Genomic DNA, 23,263 nt, shown 5'->3' on the forward strand with positions numbered 1-23,263 from the left:
CCCTTCCCTGCTGCCACCCGCGATGGCCCCAGTGCTGCCCTGGTGGGTTCAGATTCCAGCCCCCGCCACGCCAGAGAGTCCTGGAACTGCAGCCTTCTGCAACAGGAAAACTTATTCTATTTAACTTATTTAAGTTAAACTAAGTATTTTTTTTGCTGTACAAAAATAATTTAAACTATATCGAAATGATAATTTAAAGGAAAATTATTTAAACTGTGTCGATGTACCTGTTCATGAAGAGTCAGGAGTTTTGATGCCCGAATAAAGTGTTTGTGCCACCAACCCCTTTGAGTGTCTCTGAAGTCCCTGCTGGAGCCCCAACGTGGGACAAGGGACCCATGGGAACCCCCTTGCCCTCCCCACGCCCTGGGTTTGCCGCTCCCCAATGGGCAGGGCAGCCTCAGCCCCATGGCAGCTCCCATGGTGCTTCCCCCTGCCCAGCCCGGGTTCAGCTCTGGCACCACCCAGCAGCTTGTCCCCATGGGTTGACAGCAGTGTCTCACCTGGGGCTGCCAATGCCGGCTCCTATTTGGGGAATGGCCCGGCAGCACCCACGGTGACAACAGGAGAGTGGGGGCCACCGCAGAAGCTCTTGCCCCACAGCGCTCGGGCACATCAGCAAAACACCCGTGAGTTTCCAGCTTGTTTTAGGGAGGATCTGCAGGTTTCTGTGACAAGGGCCAGCAGGGTGATTGGGTGTCAGTTTGTCCTCACTACCCTCAAGAGGGAAGAATTTCTTCCTTGGATCTCATCTAACTCTTCCCTCTTTCAGTTTAAAGCCATTGCCCCTTGTCCTGTCACTGCATATCCTTGTCCAAAGCCCCTCTCCAGCTTTCTTGTAGCCCCTTTAGGTACTGGAAGGCTGCTGGAAGGTCTCCCCGGAGCCTTCTCCAGGCTGAACAGCCCCAATTCTCTCAGCCTGTCTCCATAGCAGAGGTGCTCCAGCCCTTGGATCATCTTCGTGGCCTCCTCTGGACCCACTCCAACAGCTCTATGTCCTTCTGATGTTGGGGACCCCAGAGCTGAACGCAGCACTCAGGGGGGTCTCATGAGAGCAGAGTAGAGGGGCAGAATCCCCTCCCTTGACCTGCTGCCCACGCTCCTTTTGGTGCAGCCCAGGACACGGTTGGCTTTCTGGGCTGCCAGCGCACATTGCTGGCTCATGCTGAGCTTCTCATCAACCAACACTCCCAGGTCTTTCTCCTCCAGGCTGCTCTCCATCCATTCTCCACCCGGCCTGTACTTGTGCTTGTCTGTAAGGAGACCGTTGACACGAGTGACAGACCTGGTATGGGCCAGTTTCTTTCATTTGCCATCCCTGTTTGCGCAGCGGTGGGTGGATGGGCTCTAGGGACAGCGAGACGCCTTTCCCCATGAGAAGAAGGACAGTGCTAAATCTCCAGGCACTTCTCCTGCAGCCACCCCTGTTTAATCCCCTTGATCCATCTGGGAACAAACCAAACCAATCCCCAAAACCTCTCAGACCCCACCCCAATCTCAACCTTTCTGCCATTGCCAGCCTGCGCCTGCCTTTATCCCTGCCTTGGTCCACGTGCCAGCAGGTCAGCAGCTGCCCAGGGTGTCCTTCAACCTCATGGCCAAGCAGGGGCTGCTTCATCTTGGAGAGGGGAGCTGGGGGCATCAGCCTTGGCCCTTGGGGTGTCCCTGCCCTCCCAGGGGCTCCTGGACTATTCCCGGGTCCCCACAGTGATGCCGAGCCCTGATGTGTCCCCCCGTTTCCTCCTGCAGGATTTACATCATGACCCAAGAGCTGCAGGTCGGAAACATGATGTTTTATTGATGGGGTGGAGGGACGAGGACAAGGGAGGGGATGGAGCCGGCTCCATAACTTGACGAGGTGAGAAGGTACAGATAATTATGGGGTGCGAATAAATAGAGCTTATGTGGAAGGCAGCTTCATGTGGAGGTGCTGGTCAACTCCTTCTGCCTCTGGTACTCCTGGAACCAGCTGCTCTCCGGGTCCACACAGAACTTCTTCCCCTTTAGCAGCTCCACACTGGGAGGGGAGAGAGAAGCTGCCTTAGCTGGGGGGTGCAGGATCCAACCATGTCCTGGAGTTCCCCCACCAGCCTGGGGATGCAGCCTCCTGCCCCCCAACATCCCTGGAAAGTGCTGACTTTAGCACTGAAACCTCAGCTTCCTTCGCGTTTTTCTGGCTGGGAGCTGAAACAGGGGGATTTAGGGGCTATTTGGAATAAAGCAGTGAGGAGGAAGGTGCATGTGAAAAGCCAGGACAAAGCACCCCCCCATGGCACCCTTTGGGGGTGGCTTATTTTGAGGGATCCCCCAAAGCAGAACAACCTACTGAGCAGATGGGTGAGCAAGAGGAGGAGCGGGGTGCCTGGGAGGAAGGCTGGGAGGGTCTGGGGGTACTTACCGCACAGCCTTGCGGGAGCAGTGGGAAGGTGTCTTCTGGTAGCTCCTGATGAGGGAGGCAGCGATTTTCTGGTGGATGAACATCTTCTTGTAGCAGCAGGCGCTGTAGTAGCTGCGGACTGAGGGGAGGCGAGAGGGGTTGGTGTTCTCCCACGCCTGGCACGAGGGATGTGAGTGCTGCCCCAGAAGGTGTGGGTGCTTCCCCGGGGGCTCTCCTGCTCCCTCCTGCTATGAGGGGTCACGTCTTGCATCCCCTGCTGTGCTGTTTTGCCCCGGGGTAGAAGCCCTCGATTTCCCTGCTGAGCCCCCACCAGGGTGTTGGGGCTGGAGCCATCCCCAAGCCTATTTTTGCCCATTTTGAACAAGACCAGGACAGCCCTGTTCTCCAGCAGCTGGTGATGCCCCTCAGCCCCCCAGAGCTCCAGCAGAAGCAGGAGTCGAAGCTCCCGTCCCCCTCCCCGACCCCCCAAAACCCCATCAGTGGAGGAGCCGGGGACGGTGCTGGAGCATCCATAGGGAAAGGCTCAGCTTTGATACTTACAGGAGACACCCTGGATTCCAGTCCAGAGAGCCACCAGCAGCAGGGTGAGCAGGGCCAAGGAGAAGACCTTCATGTCCAACCTGAGACTGAGTCAGCACCAGCAGCTGATGGCACTTGCTGACTTAGGGCCTCTGAGAGTTACCTGCCCGCACCTCGGCATGATATACCCCCCGCTCAGGTTTTCCATGACACCTCTGGACTCTCCCCGGGGAAAGAACCGCCTGGAGATATTAATAAAGGGCAACGGGTGAGTGGAAATTCCTTCTCTCGGTCCCTCCGGCCCCTGCAGTACCCAAGGGCTGCTGGAAAGTGTGGCAAGCAGCTGACAGCTTTGCACCACCAGTGATGTGCCGGGGCCGGCAGTCTATTTTGGGTTTGGTTATTGCCACCGGCAAACCACACAGGATGATGTTCATGCTTGCCAAAGCCCCAGGCGAGTTTATTTTCAAAATCCACCCATTGTCAGCTAGGCTGCAACACCCTCCTTGCAATTTTGCCCTGGGGTGAGTGGCTTGGCAGCGGTGGAGCTCGCCCCAGCCCACCCTGAAGCCCATCGCTGGCTGCCCGTGGCGGTGGGGTGGCCATCACGGTGGCAGTGCCTGTCGCATCTCCTCGGGGCATCCCGGGAGCATGGACTGGCCAGGCATCCCCGAGGGGCAGCTCTGGTTGAACTTGGGCCATGGGTCTCCACTCTTTAGGACGGCCGATGAGGAGCGTGGGAAGGCCCCTCCTCACGGCTGCGCCTGCCTCTTGCCCCTCTCACCAGTGGCTTCCCCAGCCCTGCATGGACATGGTTTGGCCTCATGCACCCCCCGGACCCCCTCGCAGGGACATGGTTGGGGTTTTGGCTCTTCCTGGCTCCTTCCCGACCCCAGCACTCACAGATGTGTGTTAACACCCGGGTAGGAAAACCAGCAGCAGGATCTGCCCCTGCCCAAGTCACTTGCACAGCCAGCTGTTGGCACGCCTGACATCACATTTAATTCCGTTCAGCATGTGGTACAAAAAAATAACCGTGGAGCTGCTTTGCCTTAACCCCTCTGCTGCTGCCAGGCCAATGGGCACAGCCCCACTGGCCCGCTGCTGCTTGCGAGGGGTATAGGCAGCTGCCCGCGGGCAGGGCAGAGCGGAGAGCATGGGGGCTGCCGGCGAGTCCGGACTTTGCCACTGGGAAGGTGGTGAAGGTCATCACAGCACGATGGGGACCATGTCCCTGATGAGTTTTCTGTATCCAAATGGAGTGTCCCCACAGTCGCCTCTGCAAAGGGGTCACCTTTGCGGCATCCCGTCCCCCGTGGAGAGGACTCCCCACGCTCCTCCGGCTACCCTGCTAGCTGGGGACGGAGAAGGAGCTGACTGGGAAGCTCTGCTGGTATTTCTTCACCCAGGCCCTGCTTGCCTGGGCACAGATCTCCTTCCCGCTCCTCACCCTGAAGCTGGGGCAGAGAGATGGTGTTAGCGGGGTGATGGTATGGGAACCCTGGCACTGAGTTTTCAAGGGGTTCAGAGGCGCCGAGAATCAGGATTGGACCCACCAAGGCAAGGCAAGGGGTCTGGCAGGATCTAGAGGGGCTTCACCCCCAGAGCCGGGTTTAGCGTACTCACATCACAGCCTGGTGTGGGCACTCGGGGCTGGTGGGGTAGCAGGCGACCACGTTGTCTCTCTTGATCCTTCTCGTCTGGAAGTTGAAGCAGCACTTGTCCGGCATGGCCGGAGCTCCTGCGGGGACAGCACAAGCTCGTCTTAGCCTGGAGACCCCCACCTCCCATCTCAGCCCTCCTGCTGTGGGCACGACAGCTCTCCAAAGAGAGAGCCCCCCTGCACACCGTGCACGAAACAAACCCGCATGGCCCTGTCCCTGTCCCCCAGCCTGCAGGGACGGAGCAGGTGGCAGCACTTACTCTGAGCCAGGCTCTGGCAGCACAGCGCTGTGAGGAAGAGGAGGGCGCAGATCATCCCAGCTGCCTTCGCCATGCTGGGCTGCCGGAGGGCTGGGACAGAGCTGCCGTCTGCCGGGGTCGGGGCTGCCGGGCTGCTTTTATGGGGGAGCAGTGGGGTCAGCTGCTTGGGCAGGGGGAGGACCTGGGCCCCTGCCACGTCCCAAAGCACAGAGGGTGAGCAATGCTCATCCCCTTCCAGCACAGCCGTGGGAAGAGAAAAACCTGCTCCTGGGCCGTGCTTTTAGCCCTCAATGGGCTTGGGATTTTTTTCTGAGCTCCTGCCTCCAGTGTCAGGGCCGGTGGCCAGGTTGCTCCCAAAGTTTGGCTCCATATCTTCATCCTCTGGGCAGATTGTGTGCCCCATGGCAGGAGCCCCAGGGTGGGGAAGAGGGTCTGGGGATCTTCCCCAGCTGGGGCCAGGGCCAGGCTCAGCACCCTGCAGGATGCCAAGCAGCCACATGGTCTGTGTCCTCCCCCTGCACCTCAAAGTTTTTCATCCTATGGCTTTGCATTCCATCCCAGGGGACAAACAAACGGCCAAATACCATCACTCCTAAAAAAAAAAAAGCCACAGAGAAACAGCTTCTGTTTGGTTGCACTAGGAACATACTTGTCCTTGTGCTGAGTTTGGGCCTGATGGAGCAGATGGCTCCGCTTCCCTCCTTCCGACACTGATGCAGCAGCTCATATTCTTGGCCATGCTGGGCTGGGAAAGGCAGAGGCCAGTTTTGGGCTTCCGCAGTGAATTTTGACCGGCTGCAGCTGTCCAGAAATCCCCTTCTCCCCCCAGCCCCAGCAAACCCTGAGGCACACCCCAGCTGCTGGCAGCTGGTGGATGGTGGGAAGCAGCAGGAAGATGCAGACACGCATCCCTGCCAGCCCGGCTGTATGGGCAGACCACATCCCGCCGTGCGGGGCTGGGGACGCCGGGGACACCCCGTCAGCGTTTTGGCCACCCTGGGCTGCAGCGCAGCCCCACCATGGAGATCCAACTGGGGAGGGCATGGGGTGCTGGTCCAGGCAGGGACCTGCCCCTTTGTGAATGGCAGCCACCTCCACGGTGGGATCACACGTGTCTCTCCATCTGCTCTTCTCCAAAGCCATTTCCCAGAAATCAGCCTCGATTTTTGGGAGTGCATGTGCTGGGTGACAGCGGGGCGCTGCAAGTGAGGTGCAGCAAGTGGGGCCGGGTGATGCCCCATGGCTGGCAGGTGAGGACAAGGTGGGGGTTCATGTGTCTGTGCCCGGCGGGCGGAGCAGAACACCCTCATGTCATCACTCCAACTCCAATTTAATCTCTCCTGAGGGAGACCCCGGGGCAGTGGAGGAAGGCAGATGACTTGTCCTGATCCAGTGCAGCTGCCTGGCTTGCCTTTTGCTTCCTGGATCCATCCTCTTCCTCTCGTCCCCCTTCTTAAACCCACGCACCGAGGAGCTCCTGGCCCAGCTGGGGTAAACGTGGCCTCCTCAGGGTAGAAAATATTCCCCACAATAAGAAAATGGAACAGAAGCAGAAGGAAAACAGAAGAGGATTTACTGAACTGGGAAAGGCCCCTTTTTAAAGACTCCCATGCAAAACAAAACATCAGGCCAGGGAGTTCCAGGGACGACATTCCCAGCACCTGCAGCATCCCTCTGTCCCGAGCTCTGGTGCTGGCTTCTGCCCCGTGGGGTGAGCAGACACTGTGGACTGGGGATTTTGGAGCACGGGGGATTTTCAGCCCTGGTTGAGCCCCTGGAGCTGGCAGCCCCTGAGCACTCTGGGGTCCCCAGGGCTCCCCTGCATCTCAGGAGGAATATCTACCCCCCTTTCACTTCCCCACATCAGCTAGGACAGGGCTTTACTGGGCTTGCACAGACCTGGCACTGGAGCCGGGGATGTCCATGGGGGCTCAGAGGGGCCAGAGGCAAACCTGGGAGCGCCTGGGCTTTTGATGAATTTAAGGGAAATTGATCTTCACGTCCCTCCAGCTCATCAGCGCTCCCGTGTTTGGTGCAGAGAAGGAGACGGGATGTGGGCAGACTCACCACAGTGATGAACAGATCTGGTTTCTGCTCTGGGGCGGCCCTGTGTGTCCCCCAGTAGCTGAAAAACACCCTTTTCCTCCCTTTCTCCCCCGTTTCATGGGAGTCCTCCTTGCCAGCACTCACAGCTCTGGCTCCAGGCTTGGCCACCGAACGTGGCGAGGAGCAGAGCTGCTGGGGACAGGCCACCAGCCCCCGTGTCCCCCTGTCCCCTCTCCCAGGGCTGTGGCGTGGGGCCCTGGGGCTCTCCCAGCCCTCTCTTTTATCACCTTCCCTCGCCAGGAAATCCCGTGGCTGGGGAAATCCCACCAGGAAATATGGGGGATACAGATAGGGGACCGCAGGAGATGCTACCACATCCCCACATCCCTCCCGCTGCCGCTAGTGCAGTGAGAGTATGGGGGGGGGGGGGGGGGGGGGGGGGGCGGAGAAGGGCTGAGCCCCGTAGGGAGGTGGGGGGGCTGTTGGAGCCCCTAAGATGGATCCTGCTCCTCCTGCCGAGAAGCGCAGGGGAAGGCGGCAAATCTGGGGGCTGGCAGAGACGTTTGGGATCCCGCTGGGGTCTGAGTTCTCATTGCTCCCTCCAAAAACTTTGCAGGGGCTCCAAATGTCCCACTGCTGGGGGGAACGAGGGTGTCCCCATCCCAACAGCCCCGCACGGGCGTTGCTCTCCATCTCTTCTCCACATCCCTGAGCAGAAGCACAAGCAGCTCCTGAGGAAAACACTGCTTCCTCTGGGAGCATGTTGGTGCTTCAGCTCAGAACCAGCCCCATCCTCATCTTGCCAGTCGCGGTGTTGCTGGGGCTGCTGGAGAGAGCTGCTGGCACAGGACGGGCATTGCCGGGCACGCCGGGATGCCCGCTGGGAGACACAGCCTCCCTGGAAATGCTGCTTGCCCTTGGGTGAGAGTTGCTTTCCCGACTGTGTTTGCAGATGCTTTATTGATGCTGCGGCGACTCTCCTCGTCTCAGCTGATCAATAGCCCTGGGGGAGGAAGATCTAAGTGCAGCGCCCGCGGGACCGGGCGGCTGCTGCAGCTGGGGCAGCCCGAGTCATGGACGTGATCAAAGCAGCTTTGCCAGGTCAGGTCTGTTTTCTAGAAAGGATTTGCTTGATTTATTCTTCTCCCTTTTAAATCTCCGTCTCAGTGGGATCAGCTTTTCCATTACCTCGCTGGGGCTGATGGTGAGATAACCACTACACGCACACCCCACGTGTGCTGTTTCCTTTTTTTAAGGTCCTTGCCCAGCCCAGGCCACCCAGGACTTCCCCGGCTGCTTGCGGAGATGGTTTGTGTTGAGATGGTCCACCCTCGCCTGTCCCCAGGAAGACGTGGCTCATAGTCCCCCCACCGCTGCCACCCACACCCCGGCAGAGCCCGCCTGGCTCCTGCCCAGATGCCGTCACCTTCCCCAAAAAGGAGTGGAAGGTTTTTTGTTTTTTTTTTTTTGTCCAAGGCTGGAAAACCCGGCGGGGGTCTGCATCTCCTCCCTTAGGCTGTGGATGGGCCCGTCTCCTGCTGTCGGATGATGCAAACGTACAGAAATCAGATAGAGCAGATGCTGCCATCCTTGTCCAGGGGAGGTTTCACCAGGAAAGTCATGGCCACCCCCAATGTCAGACACTTAATGATGCAGGAGCAATGGTGAACACGCTGCAGGCATTGCTGCAAGAAGCTGCAGGCATGTCACCGGGCTTGGATCAGCCCACCTCGTCCTTGCCTGCCTAACCCAGGCATGGGGAAAGGCCGGCAGCGATGCTCCCCGGATGCAGGAACTGGGAACCCAGCAAAACAAATGGCATCGTGTGGCTTTGATGTAGATCTCTGGGGTTTTGGAGCCCTCTCTTGATGTTGGAGTCGGTGCCCTGCTCCTGGCTGGCGGCTGTGCCTGGGCAGCTCCCTCTTTCTTGGCTGCTGGTGCTGCACAGTTGGATGTGGGTCGCCCTACATCCTGCTGGCCCCAGGATGGAGAAAGCAGCCCGAAAAGGAAAGGTTTTCAACCCAAAGTGGTGGTGGTGGGGCGCGGGGCTCGGGGTGCCAGTGGCAGAGCTGATCCCAAAAGCTTTCCTGCAGGATGATGGTCCCTGTCCGCATCACCCAGGGGAAGAGACTTTGCGGTACCTGCATTGTGCTGTCCAGGCAGCTCGTCCTCCAGCATTTCATCCTCTCTTCGCTGTCCCCAGCTGAACTCTCCCCCTTCCCTGGCGTCCTCCGTCGTGTGCTGCCTGACTCATTTCCCGTGTCCTTTGGCCCCCGGCATCCTGGCTGCCTCCGCACAGCCGCCGGCCCTGGCTAAAAAGCTGATTTCACACCAAACTCCTCTGCTTGAGATATGATCAGGGCTGGGCTGCTCGAGGTGAGTGATCTCTTCCCCTCCTCTCCCCAACCTTGGCCTTTGAAAACCCAAAGTTTAAAACTAAAATAAACCCAAAGCACTATCTGCCTCCTTATCCGCACCCTGATTTCTGCAGGTTGCACAGACCTTACAACTTCCCCGTAACCCAAAAGGCAAGAAGCAGCATTTAACTGTGGAAAAAAAAAAGAAGAAATCCTGAACGAGCAATTAAGATGCTCATAAAATCCTCTGCACCCAGGAGCTGGAGTCAAAAATAATCCAAAAATTCACAGTAGGGACTTGCCGGGTTCTCTGGGTTTTCTCCACGCACAAGACCTAAGTCTGGGCAGCTCTGGTGGGATGCTGGGAGGCGGCAATGGACAATGGGGATCAGCATCACTGGGAAGTGGGGAGCTCTGCTGCACCACCCCGGATCTCTCCATGACCCAGCCTCGAATCCCCATGGGGTTTTCCCCAGGCTGCAGCTATCAGCAGCTACAATCTGCTTTTGTGGCGTTAGTGGCTGTTAGTTTCACAAACATTTTCTGAAACCACCTGCCCAGGGAGGAAAAAAGCTCAGTGGAAGATGAATTCATTTCCTCTAGGACCACCCTGGGGATATTTTCCTTGTGCATCCTTCCCCTGGCACCTCTCCGAGCCAGAGGAGCAGGGACCAGCTTGGCCACACAGCACCCCAGCAAGGCCACCCTTTCTCCTCGCTTCTGGAAATTTCCATTAAATTCCTTTCCCACTCGGCCACGGGAAAGACCTTCCTGCTGTCCTGCCGAGTTTGCTGTGGGGAAAATGGAAGGTGAGAAGCTGGTGTGTTGGATGGGGCACTGGTAATGGGGATGAGCACCGGCTGCGTGTGGCTGGGTGAGGGTTGGATCACAGAATCATGGAATGGTCTGGGTTGGAAGGGACCTTGAAGATCATCCGGTTCCATTTCCCCTGCGATGGGCAGGAACACCTTCCACTAGATCATGTTGTTCAAAGCCCCATCCAACCTGGCCTTGAACACTTTCAGGGATGGGGCATCTGCAACTTCTCTGGGCAACCTGTTCCTATGTACCCACAGCCCTTGCTGGTTTTGGGACCCTGGGGCTCACTTGAGGCTCATGGCAGTGGCTGGACCATGAGCCCGGCAAGGTGCCAGCCCACGGGAGCCCCTTGGCCCTGCCTGACAGGCTCTGCTGGGGCTGAGCTGGATGTGGGGATGGGGAGCAGGATTTGGGGTGCCGGTCTAGGGTGCAGCATCAGCCGAGAGGTTCCTGTGTCCAAGCCTTTTTTTTCCTGTTTTTCCTGCGTTTGGCACAAGATGTCAGTGCTGCCCAAGGAATGGCTACCCATGCTGTCCCACCGCACAGCCTGGCTGGGCCGTGGTGCTGCTTCTCCATCCCCTTGGGATCCCCAGCCTGGGGTGCTGCTCGGGTGCTCCTGGGGCTGAGCCGTGGCCCCTTTCACCAGCAGGGACCCACAAGGGCTTCTCCCAACCGATGGAGATGCACCGAGAGCAGCAGGTCTCAGCCAGCCCCGTGGCATCAAGTTCTCCTTTGGAGACAACATGAGGCTCTTGGGCAACGCCGGCCTCTCAGGAATCATCTAGGGAGAAACCTGGGAGCCAGAAAGAGGAAGGTGGAGGGGGATCAGCCCCATCCTCACATCCCATGGCACTACCATGGCTGCCGCTGACCATCGTTCCTCGCGCCGTGATGCCAGTCCATATGCAAGGGATGAAGAGCAGCTCTCCTGGAGCCAGCATCCCTCGGGGGGAGATGAGCTGCTCCGTGCTGGAAAAAAAAAAAGGGAAAGGGGTTATAGAAGAAAAAGAAGCCAGGAATGAAAACCCGAAACCCTCTACCAGCCACATGTGGAAAGGGGGGAAAAAAACCCTCAAAAGCGTGTTGACAAATCTGGAGGCTTCTGGGACCTTGGGTGACCAGAAAAATAACACATCAAAGACCTCAAGTATGCCTGAAGACAGATAAAAACTCCGAGCCAAAATGTTCTATGAATATTTAACTACCATCAATATTTAATTAGCAGATAAAGAGAGATTAAGAGCAAAGGGATCCATCCTCCGTGTGTGCTCCAGCCCCAATCCGTGGGTGCGTGGGGGCTCGTGGCAGCGGTGAGGGGCACAGCACTGCCTGCAGCAGGCTTGGCACCGAGACCAGGGTTCAGGGACCCCGAAGGCAGGGAAGGAGCCCCTTGAAAGGAAAGGCTCTGCTTTCCTACCTCCCTGCTGTGGGGCTGGAGGGGGGAAAGGGGAGGGATAACTCATGCCGGACCTGAGCGCTACACCTCTGAAACAGCCATCCAAAAAAAATCTCTGAAAAAGTCTTTTCAGAGATTCATGGTGCTCCAAAAAGAGCATCTTTACCCACTGGCAACGTGGGGCCTCCCAGGCTCTGGTGAATTGGCCACTTCAGTTCTGCTGGGCTTCCCCAGGGGACACGCAGGGCCGAGCCGGGGGAGCTGCCAGGGAGAGCAGCGCTGTGGGGGCTGCTGTGCCCGGGGTGCTCAGTGGGGCCGGGGTGCTCATTGGGCCAGGGTGCCGGAGCTGACCCTGGTGGGACGATGCTGGAGGTGACTAGTTCTCCTGCCCTGGGTTCCTCCGGCTCTGGGTCTGTGCTTGCCCTCCTTTGGGTTTGAAATCCCACTCCTGCCTTGGTGCCTGTGAAACCCTCTGCATCTTGGCCACGGCTAGTGGGGTAGAAAGGTGCCAATCTGCCCCCATGCTGCCCCCCAAACCCTTCTCCACTGCCCACGCTGCTGGCACTGTGCTAATGCTTTCCCCTCACTGCCTAAACCTGAGTGTCCAATTCGCTATTAATCCCTAATGACGAATCCTTTTAGGTGACTGCCATGGCTAGGGGGTGGCAGGCAGGGAAGGGATGGGCACTCCATGTGCCACTGTGACCTGCTAGACCGTGACCCCATGTCCCCTGTGTAAGGGATCATCTCAGCAGCCCCCAGCCTCCAGCCCAACCACACAGCTCCTACTCTTCATGGGACACTCATCCTGGGCCACCGCGGTCCCTGGAACAGGGGTGAGCCCTGGGAGAGGGTCAAGGGTGGGTATGGCTCACCTTGGCTGGGGGAAGAGCTGGGGAGGGGTCCCACCACAGCTCAGCCCTGGGCTTTGGGCCTCTCTCCCATGCTTTGAGGTTATTTCCCTCTGTGGGAGCTGCCTTAGCTGGAGGGGGACTGGAGAGGGCACTAAAAGCCAAGCCAGGATAGATATTCCTTGCCAAACCGGGATGGATTTTCCTTGCCTGCTGGGCCAGTTGCAGGCAGGACTTGGGGAATGGGGGACAGGCACATTTGCAACCCCTCAAATGCCTCAAAAGCTCTTCCCGACCAAACTATCACTTGTGCAAGCAAAGCACTTGGTGGGTGCAACCAAGAGGGTGTCTGGGTCCGGGTGTTTGGTCTGGACCAGATCTCGGAGGTGTGGATGTGGGGCTGGGGGCTGGGGTCGGGATGGTGCCGGGGACCCCCTGCACTGCCTTGTCCCCTCAAACCATCCCAACACGGGTCCCTACAGCCCATGCCAGATGGCTGGTGAGCCATGGTGCCACGTCCTCTTGCAGCTGGCGACATCCTGGTGGCTTCATTCTCCCAGCCGGGGTTTTGTGGTCCACCTGGTTATCGGGCATCTCCGGAGCCATGGATGCTGCGAACCGGGGGGGTGTTTCCTGCCTGCTGCTGGCTGCTGGCAGCGTGCAGCCAGCAAACCGCTTCGGCAGACACTCTCCCACCAGCCGGGGGGGGGTTATTTCCCTCCTTGTTTTCGATGTATTTGACGCCAAAGCCCTTGAAGCCTTTTCTCCCCGCCGCAGCAGCCGGGGCAGAGCTGTAGCTCGGGAGAGTGTCGAGAGCCAGCTGGGCTGGGAGTGGGCACAGGGGGTCCCCACCATCCATCCCCCTCAGTGAGGCAGAGCCCGAGGGGTACCCAGAGAACAAAACCAGCCTCCCAAAGCCCAGCCTGCTGTCTTTAATCACCAGCAAAGCTGAACCCAGCTGCCACGGGACCCGACACCCCTGCGCACCCCGCAGCGGTGCTGTCACCCCGTGGCGGTCCCCGGCCCCGGGAGGACATGGGATTATGCCGGATCACTCGTGTATAAAATTGCTCCTCGTCCGGTGAGAAGCCCGTTGGCGGGGGAAGCCGCGATGAGCTCCGCTGCCCGCCTCGGCACGGAGACCTGCCGGGCCGTGTGCCGTGCGGCGATGCGGCGGCGGCTGCAGTTTCCATATCTGGGCCATTCACCACTCGAGACTTTTAGCGCCCGGAGCAACGGCATGTACTGCTGATGAGTTCTTTCTGCTCCAGTAATTACAGTGAGGAATTTGTCAGAACGAGCTTTCTAAAACCTTCTTGTCTTGTTCTGATTTTACCTGGAGTGTAAAAAGTCATTAGTATGGTAAAACGGAGGCTGTGCTAAGCCAGCAAGCCAGCCAGATCGCGCAGTTTACATCCACTACACACTCAATATGCACACAAAAAAAAAAGGAAAAAAGGAAAAAAAAAAAGCTGGCTTTCTATTTTACCCAGATGGAGCTTTCCATGATTGAAATTAGCAGGATGGGAAGGCAAGCGAGAAGGTGGCAGGGCTGAGGGCTGGGCACGGTGCAACGTGCCGGCTGCCGATGCCTCGTCTTCTGCGTTGTGGCTGCATCTCTGGTTCCTCAGGCATGGAGAGACCCGGCTGCCTGTGCCCTCCAGGGTGGGCCAGCCCTGCTATGTGGGGCAGTTTGGGTTTCACCCACAACCCTTCTTTCAGGAGCTTCTCTCCTGCCTGTGAACGCAAGCCTGGGTACATCCGTCACGGTTCGGAGTGGCTCCTGCCAGCCCCAAGCTGTCCCCGTCCCTGCACACACACGGGTGGAAAACTTTTCCAGAAATGCGCTGCTCCCGCCGAATCCCCTGGGGCTTCTCCCAGAACTGAGCCCATCGCCCAGAGTGGGGAAAACCCCTCCTGATCCCATAACGGCCTGAAAATAGCATCATTTGTGGTTTCAGAGCCTCCCAGCCCCTTCGGTCTCCTGTTTCAGGGATATTAGCAGATGTCAGGGAGCATCTGGGGAGCTCAGGCTTGAAATGAGCCAGGAAAAAACATAAAACCCATATCAATAGGGGAAAAAAAGGTACTGAGGTTGCGAGAAGTTGCGAAGCGAGTGTCAGCACCCTCCCCGCTGTTTTTGGCAGGGAGCTGCAGCCCCAGTTTGCCGGCAGCGTGAATGGGGCTCTGCCGTTGGGGCAGATGGATGGGTATGATAAAACCTGGGTTTTTTTTTTTAGACTTTCCAGCCAAAAAAATGATGGAAATTTAGAAAAATGTATAATATGGCAAAGAGGATTTAGCTTACAGACCCCTCCTCGATGTCCCTCTGGGAGATGATGCCCGGCTGGGTACCACATCCATCTCTGATGCTGCATCATCACTGTTCTCCCTGAAACCCAGCAGGGAGCTCCCACCCCCGGCAGCCTTTGGGATTTTTTTTGTTAATAGGAAGGTTTTAAAAAAAGAGATGCTTCTGTCTTGGGCTCTAATCAAAGCATTTTGGTTTGGATTTAATTAAATGATAACTTTTTGGAGGGCTGAAAGGAAACCTTGGGTGGGACCTGCTTGGATTTCGGGGTATTTCCAGCACCCCTGAAGGCCACTTCTAAGAGAAGAAGTAAATCCAAGGCAGAGCATCTCTTTCTGCTGATGCAAACCCCAAACTTTCAGATTTTCTTCCTTCTTATTTATTTCCAGGAGAAACTTGGCAAGGTTCAGTCAAGTTTGGAGATGGTTTTGGTGTCACCAGATCTGTCTTTTGGGCCCAGAAATCCTGGGGAAAGGGAGAACATATCATTCCCACTGTTATCTCCTGGAGACACGGTGACTCTCAGTGCCAGGCAGGTACGTCAGGGCGTTGATGGGTATTGGGGAATGATGCTTATAAGCTGGGCAGCAGATTAATTCTCATGCACAGTAAAGCTCAGCTTCTGTTTTTTCCTTTCCTCTTCCTCCCATCAGCTATTTTGGGGTGCAAAGACCCCTTTTTCCCTTTGCTGCACCTTGACTCTGCATGCCTTAAGGGCCCTGGTGTGCCATTTGCAGCACCTCTGACTGATATCAATTATTACGTCTTATTGACAACGTGAAACCCCATATCTGTGTGCCCTGGAAAGGCTGGCAGCTTTGTGCTCGGCTCCCAGGGCAAATGGCAAGTGAATAAGATTAGGAGCTGTGAGTGTGTGCTGTCTAAGAGCCTTAACTAGCAATTCCCAGAAACGGCAGGGAAATAATTCAATATTATTTATGTGATGCCTCTATGTCGGGGCTGGGCTTGGATCACGGCTCCCTGCAGTGCAAGGAGCCACCTAGGACACACCAAAGGGGGCCCTTGATTCCACCCCCTCCCCATGAGCAGGCTCCAAACAGGGTGTCGGAGGTATTAAAGGGACGGATTTGGGAGAGTGATGGGAAGGGTCTGGGTCCTTCGTTTTCCTCCCCAGCCTCCCCATCTGCCTCTCCCATCTGCCGCTCCTGGGTGTCCCCAGCCAGATGTGGGTGTCCCCAAATGGCACCTGCAAATCCACCCCTCCCAGCCCAGCTGTCACCCTGCAGCGATGGCAGGGGTGTGGAGATGATTCGGAGTATTTGGGGTGCCAGTGAATCAGCCTTTGGTTCCAGTGCTGGAGAAGAAGAGAGCTCATTCAGCTACTATTTCTATTTTGCTGAAAAAACGGCAGTTTTGGGTTGGCAGAAGGAAACAAGACACTGGTTCAAGGTCAAGCTCCTGTGGCTTTGGCAAAAAAAAACAGAAAAATAACCCCAATCAAAGCATCCATCCCGCAGTCCCAGAGGGGGATTTTCTTTCATCTCTTTGCCCAAACCCAGAGCCCCAAGCCAGCTGCAGTCACGGGGACACGCGTGGCGGAGACTCTGCTGCCCCACACTCACTGCTCTCCATGGCTCCAACTCAGCCCTTGCCTGACTTTTCTGCCCCTTTTTCTAGCCCCATCCCCAATTTCCAGCATTTTGGCTATTGCTCCACCCTGCAGTGCTGCCCTTGACCTTCCTATTCCCCTCTCCATTACCAGGATGAGGATGGTCAGGGGATGCTGCGGGATGGAGCATCCCTCAGGAACTGCTGAAGGGCTCATCCGAGACATTGATTTAAAGTGAGCGCTGCAGTTTACTCACTAAAAGAGGTACAAGTACCAGTTGCCAAGCACATAACCTGGGATTCGGTCAAGAGGGAAGAGAATTCAATTATTTGTCAGAGTATATTCCCAGCCGCTCGCAGTGGCTGGCGGGGGCAGTGTCCGAAAACTACCCCAGTGGGATGCACCCATCCCATCCCATCCCATCCCATCCCATCCCATCCCATCCCATCCCATCCCATCCCTGTGCCACCAAACGCCCCTCGATTCTAGAAAAGCATCAAGTGGTTTTACTGGGCTGGGCCAGGATTCCTTCACCTCCCCATCCCCTGCCCAGACCCTTCAGCATCCCCGGGTGAAGCACAGTGGTGGGAGAAGGGAGTTAAAGCGGCTGGAAAATGCTTTTAACAAGCCTCAAAGCCACTTTGCTTCTCACATTGTTTCCAGTAATAAAGTCAGGTTATTACAAAAATCTATTACCGTCAAAAGCTGCTGATAAACCTCCCGTCCATCCGCCGGGAGCTTTAATATTCTTCCCGGAGAGCTTTCCCTTTCCTGCGGCACTGGGCCCTCGGCTGCCATCGCTCACCGGAGCCGCCTGCGCCGCGATGGCATCGGCTTTGCCATTTGGGTGGCGAGTGTTTGGTTTCCGATCTGCCGGATTTCTGTTTCAGCATGCCGGAGCTGTTGGATCCCGCTGGGATGTAAAGGACCCACACGGGTGGGGGCAGGTGGGGAGACCTGAGTGACACCACGGGGCTCAAAGGTGTGAGTTGAGACCCCCCCCCCCCCAAAAAAAAAACCCACCCCACATTAAAGATGGAGATTTTATGAATAGCAAAATTATCTGTCAGCAGAGGAAGTGCAGAGCCCCGGCGCGTGCACCAGGGTTCAAGGGCAGCAGCTTTTGGAGGGGCCACACTGCGCCCCTGAGATGAGCTGGCAGCAGAGCAATGGGAAATGGGATTTTTTTTTCCCCAGTTTCTGGTGGTTTTAGAAAGGGGAGAGGAGGAATGTGCTTTGGGATGGTCACTCCCTCCTCCCCTAATTATGGGCAGATGGAAACATGAAGGAATAATGAAATAAGGAGTAAGGAGTAAGGAATAAGGAATAAGGAATAAGGAATAAGGAATAAGGAATAAGGAATAAGGAATAAGGAATAAGGAATAGGACAGGGTCCATTCCTGGCCTTGGGCTCTGATCCCAGCCCCACGGACCAGGACCACCCTGCTGCTGCATACCCCGAACATAAAAGCATCCTCCTAGCCAGATTTTGGGGCTGCTCATGCAGGGAATGCTGCTGGAGCCGCTGCTCGCTTCCAGCCTGGGTAAGTGGGAGTCCGGGATGGAGACTTAAGTGACAAATTGCCTGCTTTTTAGTGGGATTAAAAATAGAGAGCAGGCTCCTGGGATGCCACTGATGCTCTGGCAGATCTGGCTTGCGGCCGGGCTGATAACGCCGGCGCCAGCGTGTTTTCCGGAGAGCTCTGGGGATGCAGACGGGGAGAGACAGGGAGCCCCACGGTCCCAGGGGAAGCAGGGCTGGCTGCGGTGGGGAGGTGAACCTCGGACCCAGGACCAGCATCAGGCAGGGGCCACTGTTCACTGCTGTGGGAGACTCCTTGGGGGGCTGCTCGCCCAGTTTGGGCCAGACTGGTCCCAGTCTAGGTGAGCTATAGGCCATAAGGAGGAGGGGAGACGTCAGGTCTGGTCGGGTCCTTTTAACTCTCGCTGGGCTCCGTTTTGGGGTAGGAGGGATATTTTTCTGGGTTTACCCAGAACTGGCATGTCAACATGGACACAGCGCTCAAATCTTGGCTCTGCACTGGGGAGAAGCTCAGTCTGGTGTCCCTCTGCTTGTTTTGGGGACCCTCAGCTAATTTTGGGGTCCTTCTGCTCAACTGCAGCCTTTGCTGCTGCCCGGGGGTCTCAGAGGCATGTAACTAAGAAGGGTCAGTGCAGAGGTAATTAATTAGGATCACTAATGGATGGAGTCGGGCTGAGCAGGTGCTCACAGGCCTGGCTTTTCCCATGGGAATCATCCCACTGGGGACCATCCGTTCAGGACCAGCCTTGGTGCTGAGCACTTCCATGGAGCCCACCTGGTCTCGTCGGCTTCTGGAAGGGGAACATAAATCTTTCAAGGCTGCAAATGTCTCTTTTTTTTTTTTTTCCCCCTATTCTGGGTGAAGAAAATGGATGTTTTTTGCAACTCTCTTCAATGTCACTGGCATGAAGAGACGAGAGCGGATGCTGTTTCTTGTGCTGTGGACCCCTCCCTGCGCAGCCGAGCAGAAACTCACTGCCTTCCCTTGCCTGCCCTTTGCATATTCTTATTTTTCTCGCTGCCTGGTGCTTTTGGGAGAGTTTTGTGTGTGCCAGGACAACACCTGATGATACAGAGTGGGACTGGTAGAGCTGGGGTGCCGTGGCATCCCATGGGCCAGCCTGGGGTCACCCTGCGCTGCAGCCTACGAGCGCCCTTCAGAGGAAGAGCACAGCTCTCCTGAGGGCTGAGATCTGCTCTAAAAGGATGCTGTGATGGCAAAATTAAATCACTCACTCGCAGAACCAGGGATGGGGCCAAAGCCCCGGGAGATGCCAGGGCGGAGGGGAGCCTGCAAAGGAGGTTCAGCCCCTCATGCCATCCGTGCTCCGAGGCATGGGAGGACTCGCATCCTCTCTCCAGAGGATGAGGAAGTGCTTTCCCATGGCAGCAAACAGCTTGGCTGCTTTGGAGGATCTCTGGGAGAGCACATGTTGGTCTGGGCTGTTTGTAGCTAATCCCAGTGATTCGTGGGGTCCTGACTCTCATGGAACTGTAAATCAGTGCTGCTCCCCCAAAATTCACCTTCGGGCAGGGCTGGGACCAGGGCTGGGAGGAGCGAGTGGGGAAGCAGGAGAGGGGAAAGCCCCATGGGACAGGGGGACATGTCTGGCTCTGGGAGAGGAAGATGAGGCTGAGGAAGGAAGCAATCATCCATCAGATCCCCCGAGGGGGTCCAAAAAGGGCTGCAGACGTCAGAAAAACTGTCCCCACGTCCAGCCCCATTAGCAGGGTCAATGTAAAGGATGCATCAGACACGTCACCGAAGACGTCGGGGGCTTTAATTGAGATGTGACCACCTGTAGCCAAATACTGAATCATCTTTGGCCAGATAGCATCAAGGTCAGGAGCGTTTCGTTCCAAAGATCACCGAGCTCTGATAGAAATTGCTGCCAGAAGTCTTAAACACCAGCTTTTGCCACAAAATCGTGATCTTTTCCCTGCCTGCCCTCGAGTCAGCCCAGCAGCTATCCCGTTGGAACCCTCCCTCTCTCCTGACTGTTCCCCATCCTTCCCCTCGCGTCCCGACTTTCCAGGGGCTTGATTTTATTTTAAATGGCTGTTGCATATTGAGCAGAAAAATGACGTTGAAGGAGGCTCTTTTGACCCCGCTGCTATAATTATTCCGGACTCCAGCAACATGTGCGGCTCAAACGCTATTTTCCCTGCTGCCTCCCAGCCCTGGCTGCCAGCTCCTTTCCATCGGATACGGGATTAGCTGCTGTCCGAGAGACCCAGTGCAGGTGATGGGGATACAGGCAAAACCCTTTGCATGGGTTTCCCGGTATATTTTTGCATCCTATGAATGCCCAGGTGCAAAATGAAAGTTTTTCTGCTGGTTTCAGGCACGTTTTGGGTAAGACCCAATTTCTGCTGCCACCAGGGTTGCCGCTGCCTGTTCCCCGCCAGCTCGACCCTGCACAGGCCATGATCCTTCTGGTGCAGGCAGCAGGTTGCTGTTGGCCCTGAAGAGCAAAGCAACCCAGTCCTTGCTCCTCCATCTGCCTTTTCCCAGCGTCCCCCCCCCCGCCCGCAATCACAGCAGCCCACTCAGAATCTGCCTCCTCCATCCCCCTGTGGGGCTGCTGAAGGGGTTAATCCACTCTGCGCAAAACCAGATGGGAGAATGTTTGCAGTTAAATGAGCTCCTTAAAAATTCATGGACCTAAATGGTCTTCCAGGGGGTTCTTCCCCTACCCTGCCAGGAGTGGGAAATCCCAGCTGGGAGCTACTAATGGCAGGAAGTAAAACGTTTCGTTGGGCCCCGCTCCAGATGGGACCCCGTGCCCCGGGACACCCCGGCCATTACTGGGGTGGCCATTAGGCAGTGCTGGGGCTGACCCAGATGAATTAACAGCTGCTCCATCATTATCCCACTGGACACGCCAGCCGGGCAGGCGCTGGGGATGGGGCTCCCAACTCCGGGATAAAAGCTGGGCTCTGGTTTCGCCTCCCGAGGCCGGCGGGCAGGGGAGGTTTCCGCTTGCTGGGGTGGGCAGGTGCCCATCTGCCAGTGTCGGAGCCCCGACAGCCGTTCGGGAGCCTCTGGGGGAAATTAGGGCTGTGTTTGATAACTCTTTGCTTCCAATTAGCTGCTCCAGCGCTCCTGTCCAGCCCTGGAGGGAGATCCCCTGGAGAGGTGACTGCTGGTGTTGGACCGTGTCCCATGGGAAGAGGCACGGAAGGGACATGGAGGAAACTCCCCTCCTGCTGCTGGGGTCTGGCATTTTGGATATAATTGGGTGGTTTTTGGGGTGCAGCAGGGTGCCCAGCTTGGGGCCACTCTGTAACAGGTGCCTTGCAGGAGATGCTCGCGGTGGTGAGACCCCGGAGCTGCTACCACTCTGTGTCCATTGGACTCAGCACAATGCACCGCGGTGCCTCCGAAAACAAGGCTGCGGGATGCTCAGCCCGTCTCAGCCCTCCTCCCAGCGCCTCCCCCCGCCACCATCTCGGTCCCCGATGAGCACTGTTGTGACAGGTCCAGCGAAGGGGAAAGGGAGGCCCTGCTCGCTGCTGGGGCCTCGCGCCGCTCGGCTGGCAGCCGGCCTCGGCCTCGGCCAGGCGGTGCTGGGGTGGGTGATGGAGGGGTCTCGCTGTGGGGACGCAGAGCCACTGGTATGGGGATCCACAGCTGGAAGGGTCACAGTGGCCATGGGGAGAGAGAGGACCTGAGATGAGGAGAGTCTGGGGGAAGGCAGAGAGATGGAGTGTGGGATGGGTGCAGTAAGGGATGGAGGGATGGAGGGATGGATGATGGATGGATGGATGGATGGATGGATGGAGAGATGGATGGAGGGATGGGTGAGTGGGGAGAGGCTGTGCCTCTGGGTGGGCAGGGAGAGGGTATAGAGGGAAGGATGGGCGGGTAGATGGATGGGTGGATGGATGGATTGATGGACAGAGACAAGATATACAGGGAGGGATGGCTGCTGGCTGGACAGGTAGCCGCTGACAATCCCAGTGACTGACCGAGAATTAGATGGACCCTCACTCTTATCTGAACTGGCCATGGTCACGTTTTCTTGGTAAGTGCCCCGGCCTTGGAGGGCTGGTGGGATCTCACCCTGCGTTGCTAACGCCAGGCTGTCACCTCGGCCAGCCGTGAGCCTGGCACTTACACTTACAGTCCACGGCCAGGTGCAGGCAGGTCCCCCCTGCCCTCTGCCCTCTCCGAAGGGTCAGTTCTTCTTTCTGTTCCCGCAGTAGCATCTCCGTGGGGTGGCCCTCCAGCTCTGGCACTGGGGCTGGACCGGTGAAGAAGCCACTCTCACTGCATTTCTCCTGCCCTACATCTTGCCATGGCTCTCCTCATGTTGAAGAGGGACCTTTTGAGGCTGAGCCGTGTGTGTGTTTTTGTCAGTTTTCTGCCTTCTTCTCCCCAGCTTACAGTGGAAACCCATTACCGGGATAATCGCATGGTTCCAGCCTTCGCTGCATCCCGCCGGGACCCAGTTTGCAGGGCTCGGCGTGTTCAGCCGCCGGCATCAGGTGGATGCACTTCCCTGGGAGGGATTGAGGGGGCGGATGGAGCCAGTGAGGGTTGAACAGGGGGATGCGGTGGATGCAGGGCTAAGCATCCCGGGAGTGGGGAAACTGGCCAAACAGCCTTTTCCATGTGATTCCCAGCTGAACCCAGACAGGGCACAGCCAGACTGCCCAGGAGGGAGCTGCGGGGTGCCACTGAGCTTGTATTGCCTGATTTGGGGCCACCCAGGATGTCCCCATACCCTACCCCTCACCCTGCAAATCAGCCCAACTCCAACCCAGTCTCTCCATTGCCCACAAACTGCCCAGGACCGGCTGAAGCCCTGAGCATGCCACCTGGGAAGGGGGAGGTAGAGGGGAGAAAACATCTTGGATCCTGCCCCACTGGGCACGTGTTCATCGGAGGAGGCTTGTCTGGGAGCTATTTGGCATGATGGAGCGGACACTGGGGCCATGCCGGGGCTGCGGGAAGGCTGTGCCCCGCGGTGAGCTCATCCCCGCAGCACCATTAAGGGCTGCGCAGCCCCGAATCCTCCCCCCGCCCTTATCTGATTAGGGACCCGGGGAGGCCTAAAAGCCTCCGGAAAATCAAACTGCCTGAGCCGAGCCAAGCGCGGGGGCGAATGGGAAACCAAAGCAAATGGGCTTTTCTCCTCCTCTTAAGTGCTTTTCCCTGTCTGTCTTTCCGTCTTGGCCGGAGAGGCAGGGAAGGGGGTGGGATACGGGGATGGGAAGGTGGGTCGGGGTGGTCGGGTATCCCCCGGTGAGAGTGTGGGGAGGCTGATGGGGACCCGTCCTGGGGACACGGCCACCACGTGCTCTCCTGCACCCCTGCGAGGTCCCAAACAGCGTAAGCATGGGGAGTGAGGCTGGAAAAGAAGGGATTCTGCATTTTACAATCTGTTTTATATATATGTACAGGTGTTGGTGAGGTCTGGGTGGAGCCTGGCAGTAACTTCTCCAAGAGCAGGGCCCCTTTGCAGGCAGCAGCTCTCAGACACCTCCCTGCCTCCTCCCTGCCTCCTCGCTGCCCTCCAGCCCG

The 23,263-nt window shown here is 57.2% G+C and overlaps 2 protein-coding genes across 2 annotated transcripts; both read right to left on the reverse strand.

The window, feature by feature from the left end:
- Positions 1-1,917: 1,917 nt before the first annotated feature.
- On the reverse strand, positions 1,918-3,011 carry LOC104372536 (C-C motif chemokine 13). The gene is made up of 3 exons (XM_009978234.1): positions 2,939-3,011; positions 2,399-2,516; positions 1,918-2,017 (listed from the first exon to the last, which is right to left on the reverse strand). The coding sequence occupies exons 1-3, from the start codon at positions 3,009-3,011 to the stop codon at positions 1,918-1,920; spliced, it is 291 nt and encodes a 96-aa protein (XP_009976536.1).
- Positions 3,012-4,268: 1,257 nt separating this feature from the next.
- On the reverse strand, positions 4,269-4,913 carry LOC104372535 (C-C motif chemokine 3). Its single transcript, XM_009978233.2, has 3 exons — positions 4,841-4,913; positions 4,544-4,658; positions 4,269-4,374 (listed from the first exon to the last, which is right to left on the reverse strand). Exons 1-3 carry the CDS (start codon positions 4,911-4,913, stop codon positions 4,269-4,271), a joined length of 294 nt encoding a protein of 97 aa, XP_009976535.2.
- Between the last annotated feature and the right edge of the window lie 18,350 nt (positions 4,914-23,263).

This window comes from Tauraco erythrolophus, chromosome 21, assembly GCF_009769465.1.
Source record: "Tauraco erythrolophus isolate bTauEry1 chromosome 21, bTauEry1.pri, whole genome shotgun sequence".
NCBI lineage: Eukaryota > Metazoa > Chordata > Aves > Musophagiformes > Musophagidae > Tauraco > Tauraco erythrolophus.